General features: G+C 48.4%; 1 protein-coding gene across 1 annotated transcript; it reads left to right on the plus strand.

Moving 5' to 3' along the window:
- The first annotated feature begins 3,738 nt into the window (after positions 1-3,738).
- HOXD1 (homeobox D1) lies at positions 3,739-5,964 on the plus strand. Its single transcript, XM_061202354.1, has 2 exons — positions 3,739-4,498; positions 4,857-5,964. Exons 1-2 carry the CDS (start codon positions 3,853-3,855, stop codon positions 5,189-5,191), a joined length of 981 nt encoding a protein of 326 aa, XP_061058337.1. The 5' UTR covers positions 3,739-3,852; the 3' UTR covers positions 5,192-5,964.
- The last annotated feature ends 2,028 nt before the right edge of the window (positions 5,965-7,992 follow it).

Consider the following 7,992-nt stretch of genomic DNA (forward strand, 5'->3'; position numbering starts at 1 on the left):
CCCCCCCCCCCGCGGCTTTCCCCTCTTGGTGTCCATACGCCAACAAACGTTTCTTGAATGCCTCCTGTGTGCCAGGCACGGGCTTGACCCACAAGCCTTTCACAAAACTCTAGGGAAAGGCACAGCAGACTAAACTGTTTTCTTCAGGGAGGGTCACGTTATCAGACTTCGGACAGGTTTTGAATTCCTGTCTTTAGGATCCCGTTCATCCCTACCTCTACCTTAGGATAGAAGGATGCTGCAGAGAGCTGCAAATCTTGCTTAAGAGAAAAGAACCCTCCTTTTTATCCCAACAAGCAAGAGCCTTTCTGTCCTTTGGGGCTGTGGAGCCAAGAGTTTGCATGTGCTCAAGCATCTCCAAGGGATAACACAGTGGGGCTTGTGGAGAGGGATTGTAAGAGGCTTCTTAGGAACAACTGTAAACACACAGAAGACCAGACTGCCACCCTCCATCACTTCTGTCTGCAGAAAAGAAGACTGTTGTTTGAGTGGGAGAGAAAGGTAGTCCTGGGGGGTGGTTAGGGGGTGACTGCTGTGGTGAGTACGATGGGACAGATTTCAAAGCATTCCTACATCAAACACAACCTGGCAATCAGGCCCCTAGGCTGTCACCTCCTGCTGAGAACTCACAGCACCAAGACGCAGCAGGGTAAGTGACCCTCAAGAATCCATGACTTGAACAAGCAATAAAATCAGTAAGACATTTCTTCCATACTCCGTGAACTTCTAGGAGACAAACTTTAAAGTTACCAAAAATATTCTATATTTGTATCTTTATACACACAATTGCCCCAATAATATCTTCCAACATCTCCTTAGAAAATTATAGATTCAGATTTTCCTAGAGTAGATTTATAGTATAGCTAACATGTGCCAGAAATGAATCCCTTGTTCCTTTGGTTTGAGAATATCTTTTTTCTCAGCCTAAACTTCCCCTAACAAAAGAGTTCTTACACAGTAGGTCCTTGGCAAATGTTTATTGAATCTGAGTCTGAGATGATCAGAGTCTTGACTTTCATCCTGAGCAAGTCAAGAACCAGCCCAGGAGTGGAGATGGCCACTCTGAGCCCCAAGGTGTAGCATATGCCAAAGGCTGGGAGATGAAAGGCAGTAGAGAGAAGGAGGAACAGAATGTAGCTCTCTGCCTGCAGTTATCAGGGAACTGTTACTGGGTCTGAACACATACTGAACACCCCACCCACCCTCCCTCACCCCCAGTTGTTAAAATAGCACAATTTTAATAACCTAATTTTTAGGTTATTAATTTTAGATGTCCCTTTCAGGACATTGTCTTCTCTCAGCAAAAGCTCAATCTCCAAAATTTCTCTTAGGGGAAATAGTGTGTACAGCTCACGGGTGCACCAAAGTCAATGCTCAACTGTGACATGAAGGACCCAACCTTTGTTCCAAATGCTTAGCATTAAAAACCTGGTCTTTGTTGCAATGAAGGTTGCCAAGGCACCTAGCTGCCTGTTTTTCCTGAAACCTTAGAGAAAAGGCCCTTAATTTGCTAGGTTTTGGTCAGATTTGCCAAACAATCAGGCTGGGTTTCCTGTCCTGCATCTGGGTTGCAGCCAGCTGGTGTCTTTCTCCGGAGACGTTTACAAGGCCACCCTTCCTTCTTGACCCCTTGGGGCCTCTGGACCTAGGAGCTGTGATCAGATGAGTACCATTTGAGAGCGGGTCTTATAGTTTTGAGACAAGAGTGTGAGAGCTCTTGTGTGTGGTAAAAACTGGTAAAAATTGAAGTCTAGCCAGTCGGGGGATGAGGGGGCATTGTGAACTCAGCAGCATCTGACCTGCTGATACTTTTGCATTAAGGGCACAGAAGGAGGACAGTGAAGAAATGCATCTATATTTGACGCCTGAGCTAGCTCTGAAGAGCTATATCATTTCCCAACCAAGGTGCTAGAGAAGAGCCTTTTTCTCTTTTTAAAAACTATTAAAAATAAAAACTATTTAGGACCTTTGTTGTGTGACTGGCTACAGGAGATAACTGAAGTAGCAATATCAAGTTTGAAGGGCTATTTTCCAGCCCAGGATTTTATTTCCCAATTAAATCCAAGAACTTCAGCAGTGCAGGAATCCTAGACCTCTTTAGCTTTGTGCTCATTCCTAGGTGTCTACCCTCTACCTACCCCCTCTCCTCCAGGCTCAACCCTCCCCCATTCTGGCTCAGCTTCAGCCTCAACACTGGTAACACTTTTGGTGTGGCTCTGTTTATTCACAAGTTCACATCCCTGTAAGGAACTGGCTCCCTGGACTGTAAAAGCTCCTATTTTCCAGACTTCCACAGAGTGGAATTTTAGGCAAGGGCTCAATCGCTCTTTCATGACAAGTGGATCAGTAAAACAATAATAAAACCTCGGTCACCATAACTCAGAGGCTGTAATAGATCAAGTCTTCAAGGGCACTCAAACTCTTTATTCACACAGAGTTTTAGGAAACCACCCTCTTTCATTACCGCTGTGTGTAAATAACATTTATTTATTTAATTTGTTATTTGTCCTAGAGCCCAAAAGAGGGAAACATTTAAAAAAATGTTCAAGGAAGTTGGAAGGTTTATCAATGTAAAGCTTGTCTTTGTAACCCTTCTACTTTTCATTTCCCGTGCCAATTGCACTTTTATTTCCCGTCTCTCTACACTCAGTAAACAAAACCATATTATCAAGGGAAAGACGTGAGCCCATTAACATTGTGAGACCTCAGATTTCACTCGCAAGAGACGACGCAGCACTTATCTGATGGAACAGAAGCTTTAATTGCTTCGAGGTACAACGCTCTCCAAACCTCTGAGATCTGACCGGTCCCTGGGAAGCCTTTGCGCCCTGGAGCCAAAGCGCCTCAGAGAAACCGTGCGCAGCAACGGTGCGTGTGCCAACCTCCCAGAGAGCAGCACAACGAGCGTTCCACTCCAAGGGCAGATTCTTTATTTTACAACCTAGTCAGAGCGGGGGAATCTGCTAAACGTCCCACAAGGCAGAAACTTTCTTCTGTCCAAATCAAACCCCTGGACTCCAATACTCGCCCTTATCATGCCGCCACAAATGGAAGCAATCGAAGAAGCTGCGAAGTAACGTGAAAAATCTAGCTTAAAAGTGAAGAGTTTGTGCCGCCCCAGCTACACAGCACCTACAGCATAAAATTTAGTCCCCAGAGTCGGGGGGAGAGGGAAAAGAGGGAAAATTAAACGTCTACCCCAGGTTTAGGAGAGAGATTAGGAGGAGTGCCGAGAACACTGAAAGCGCTTAAGGACTCAGAGAAAAAGGGAAGAGGAATAACTTTACCTTCCCTGGAGGAGGCTAGGAGCGGTCCCCGAGGGCCTTTTAACACCTTCCACACTGCGGCGCCCACCCTTCACACCCGAGAGACTAGCCACTCACGATGCAGAAGAACGAGCTCTCACCCTCTCCATCCTCTCGTCCTTACCCGAGCGGCCAGTCCTGCCTTTCTGCCCCCACCTGGTCCAATACCTGTCCCGGAAGCAGGCGTCCCGCGCTCTCGCCCCGCCCTTCCCCAGGCAGCCCCAGGACAGGGCGCCTCTCCGCCGGGCCGGGGTAGGGCGCTGGGCGGAGGCCACCTGCCGGTTGGCAAAGTTGGCGGCGGGGCAGGCGCGTGGAGCGGCGCGCCAGTCGGGACCCAGGCCGTGCTGGGACGGCGCCCATTGGCCGGCCAGCGCCACGTGGCCACCCCGCCCCTATATTAGGCCTCTATTTACCCCCGCCTGGCTTGCCATGGCTCGGCGAGGGCAGCTCGGCTAGAGAGGGAAGGCGAAGCGGCGCCGACCGCGGCGTTCCTGCGGGCCCCGCATCTGGGCGCGGCCGGCGCGCTCAGGTGGGGTGGACCGGAACCATGAGTTCCTACCTGGACTACGTGTCGTGCGGCAGCGGCAGGGGCGGCGGCGACGTGCTGAGCTTCGCGCCCAAGTTCTGCCGAGCCGACGCTCGGCCAGTGGTCCTGCAGCCCGCCTTCCCCATAGGCAGAGGCGACGGCGCCTTCGTAAGCTGCCTGCCCCTGGCCGCGGCCCGAGCGGCGCCCTCGCCCCCGGCCGCTCCGGAGCAGCCTCCCGCGCCGCCCCCGGCCGCGCCCGCGTACGCGCCGTGCCCCCTGGAGGGGACCTACGAGCCGGGCACGGCACCTGCCGCGGCTGGGGGCGCGGACTACGGTCTCCCGGGGCCCGGGCCCCCGTACGACTTCCCGTGCGCGCTCGGGCGGCCGGCCGACGACGGCGGGGCGCACGTCCACTACGCCACCTCGGCTGTCTTCTCGGGCGGCGGCTCCTTCCTCCTCAGCAGCCAGGTGGACTACGCGGCTTTCGGCGAGCCCGCCCCCTTCCCGGCGTGTCTCAAAGAGCCGGCCGACGGCCACTCCGGGGCCTTCCAGACCGCGTCCCCCGCCCCCGGCCTCTACCCCAAGTCTGTGTCCCCTTCCTCCGGCCTCCCCGCCGCCTTCAGCACGTTCGAGTGGATGAAAGTGAAGAGGAACGCCCCGAAGAAAAGTAAGTGCTTGGGCCTTGGACGGACGGACGCCACTGGGGTTGGGGACGGAGCCTGCCTCGCGGAATTGCGCCGGGGGCGTGCTGTAGCTGTCGCTCTGGACGGCGGTTTGGGTTTTATGGGGGAAACGCGGTCCGAGGCATCATTAAAGCAGGCGAATTCCATTGAGCGTGCCCCGAGTGCCAGGCGTTGAGAAAATTGCGGGAAGGAGCACTCGGTGAAGCTTTTCTCTCGGCACAACTGTGTTCGGAGACCCAAGAGGGCCGCTCAGTGACTTTGATTCTAATGTGGCCCCAAAGCTCTCCCGAGCCTCGTCTCCGCGTCCTCTCGCCCCGCTGATTCCCTGTCTTTACGTTGTAGGCAAATTCGCCAAGTATGGAGCCGCCAACTCGTCCAGCGCGATCCGCACGAATTTCAGCACTAAGCAACTAACAGAACTAGAGAAGGAGTTTCATTTCAATAAGTACTTAACTCGGGCCCGACGAATCGAGATAGCCAACTCACTGCAGCTGAATGACACCCAAGTCAAAATCTGGTTCCAGAACCGCAGGATGAAACAGAAGAAAAGGGAACGAGAAGGGCTTCTGCCCTTGGCCACCACCCTGACTTCCCTCCAACTTCCCCTCTCAGGAACGAGCCCCACCAAGTCTGGCAAGAACCTGGGGAGCCCTTCTCAGGCCCAAGAACCTTCATGAGGTTTAGTCACGAGGCTGAGGAACCGTGGCCTGTAGAACTTATAGGCCACCCCACCCTTATCTGGACTTATTAGCTCAGTTTGGGATGGAGGTGGGCAAGGCAGAAATAATAGAGGTTTCACTTGGGAGAGGAAGTATCTTGGTGGCTTCTGAGTTCGGAGCGGTGGGTGTACAGATGTTAATTTGAAGTCTCTAAAGCCACTGATCTGTGTATTAATTGTGTCTTATCAGGGAAAAGGAGCCCAGCTGCCCGCCCAGCCCTGCTGCTATGTTGCCTAACTTAGTCATGTGCAATTCTCAGTGCAGAGTGGCAGAGCATTCCTTGCTGAGCTCTACCAACACCTTGATGTGCTCAGAAGAGCATCTGCCCAAAGTTTTATCTGGTTTTAAGTTAAAAGACAAGACTACATGTATTCAGCTTCTAGAGATGACCAAAGCTAGTTATAGTTAGGGCCTCCTTGATGTATAAGCTGCTTCAGCAATGATCTTCACGTTTGCACTACAGGTTTTGTTTGTTTTCTTTAAAAAGCAATTTCTACCTCTCCATGTGCCTGAGTGAAGATACAATCGCTGTTTAGTTAGTAGCTGAACAAATCCACAGGGTGGGTAAAGATCCTGAACTATACCTTGACACCAGTTACTCAAACTTGAATGTAAATATATACAGTATGTATATTTTTAAAGAGGTTTGCTTGCAGTGAACTCATATATGACATTTAATGTCATAGCATGTAAAGGGTTTGAACTTTTTTTTTGTAATAAAAATAACAGAATGTGCTACCTTCTGCTTTTCCTTACACTCTTATGTTTTGATTATCTTTCCTTAAAGCTGATTCAGTTTCTTCTGTTTGGAATTTCTTGATTCGGCTATGGGAATTTGTTAGGCTGATAACTTTAAAAAAACAACACTTCTTAAAGGCTGTGTATGTGAAGTAGTTAGGGACGATTATCTGAGCCGTTTAAGGGAGAAAAAAACCTACTCTGCCCAGTATCCAAGTAATTATGGAAGTATTTCCTTAAGTGCCCTAGTTTTATGGTGAATATGTAGACTGCACCTTAAGTTTAGATGTCCACTGTGGGAATGTTGTATAGCCAAGGAGACACTGCAGAGAGATCTCCTTGTCCTTTTCTCTCTTGCTCTCACAAAAGGAAGAGGAAAGACAACTTGAAGACTTTGTTAGTTGGTTAGTGTTCTGAGAAAGGCAGCTGCACATCAAAAAATCTCAATGTCTGAATTCCCATTTCCCCAAAGTCAAGAATTACAAAGGAGGATGGGAGAGGCCAGTAGTCGCAGCTTTCCACTTCCTGTAACCCGGACTGAGTGTCTAGCCTTGTAAGAGCACAGGGGTGCCTTTCTGTTTTTAAAAAAATGATATATTTTCAAATGAATTCTTTGGAAGAAGTACAGGCAGAAAATTTGAAAGTTGGCAAGAAGGTATGTGATAAAAAACTTCTAACCTTATTTCCATCCAGCCCCCCAGTTCCCATCCCTGAAGTCACCTGTGGTTGAGCAGGCTTTTACGTAACCTTACACAAATATGATTTGAAAAACTGTGGTGTTAATACGCAAAATCATGTGGATACTTGGGACAATTGTTGGGGGAGAGGGCAGGTCATTTCCCTCACTTTATAGATAACTATAGCTCTATCTTTAAATTCTCTGTATAGTTCAACTGAAAGGCTTAAAGGCCCAAAATAATCCAGCTAAGAGCTTCAGCTCTCCTGTTAGCTGAATTTCTAGATTCTAGTGTAGTACTTCAACCCAATAATTCAGAAGTTTAATAATTGTGGAGGAATACTTTCCCTATAAAACAGTGGTGATTGTCTTAGAAGATTGAAATTACACTTAAACTCCTGTCCATTGCACCCACAGTTGAATGGGTTTGAAGAAATAAAACTATCAGCTCTAACAAACTCAGCTGATTAGGGGGGAAAGATACCATTTAAAAAGCAGGTCTGTCAATATTATTCTTATGTTTCACCATCTGCCCTTCACTAACTTGACGCTAATCGGATCTTGTTTGAGACAACAGCTCCCCCTCTGAGCTCTGTAACCATTTGAAAGGACTTGTTAAAGAGTTCTGATCTGCTTGCTCACAGCTATCTCTGGGCTTACCCTGCAGTGGTCTTTGACAAGACAATGTTTCTTTTTTGATAAGCATTCAAAAGTACACCTAAACAAAAAAATACCAACAGGCTTGGTCATTTCCTTAATCTACCACCCTTTTCTCTGAGAAAATAAAGCTTTTCCTTTTGAAGCTACTACTAGCACTTAGCCCTGATGGATGTCTTCCCTGATGAAGGTGGCTATTTTGTCATACGTATAATGCTGTTCTATGAATCAGGCCAATATTAGCTATTTTTTGACCAACCCCAGGGATCTTTAAAAGCTTTCTTAATGCAGATCGCTCTACAGCTATATTCAGTATTAGGGAGAGTCCTGGCTGGAGACAGGGATGAACTAGGTGACCTCTGGAGGTCCCTTCCAGCAATGAAAATGTTACAGAAACAACTCAATGACTTCTGCCAATTTTATTTTAGGCCTATCATTGGAAGAAAGAGTTCAGTTCTGAGAAAGCAAATGCAGCCCCTAGGATTACAGTGATACTATATTTATACAGGAAAAGTGGATTTTTGACATTATTAAATACATCTCATCATTGGAGATAACCTGGCCCATGTGGATGTTTGTAGAACATTCCCCTTCCCATTATTCAGAGCCTTGTGTTATTCTGAGTCAGATCTTCAATGAAGTATGATGGTTACTACACAAATTGTGAAATTGCTAAAACAATCCATCC

The sequence above is a fragment of the Eubalaena glacialis genome, chromosome 1, assembly GCF_028564815.1.
Source record: "Eubalaena glacialis isolate mEubGla1 chromosome 1, mEubGla1.1.hap2.+ XY, whole genome shotgun sequence".
Taxonomy (NCBI): Eukaryota; Metazoa; Chordata; class Mammalia; order Artiodactyla; family Balaenidae; genus Eubalaena; species Eubalaena glacialis.

Excerpts from the sequence above, each read along its gene's own strand:
- HOXD1 (XM_061202354.1), top strand. The coding sequence starts at position 3,853 with ATGAGTTCCTACCTGGACTACGTGTCGTGCGGCAGCGGCAGGGGCGGC. Across the intron at positions 4,499-4,856 it reads GAGGAACGCCCCGAAGAAAA|GCAAATTCGCCAAGTATGGA; the intron begins GTAAGTGCTTGG and ends TTTACGTTGTAG.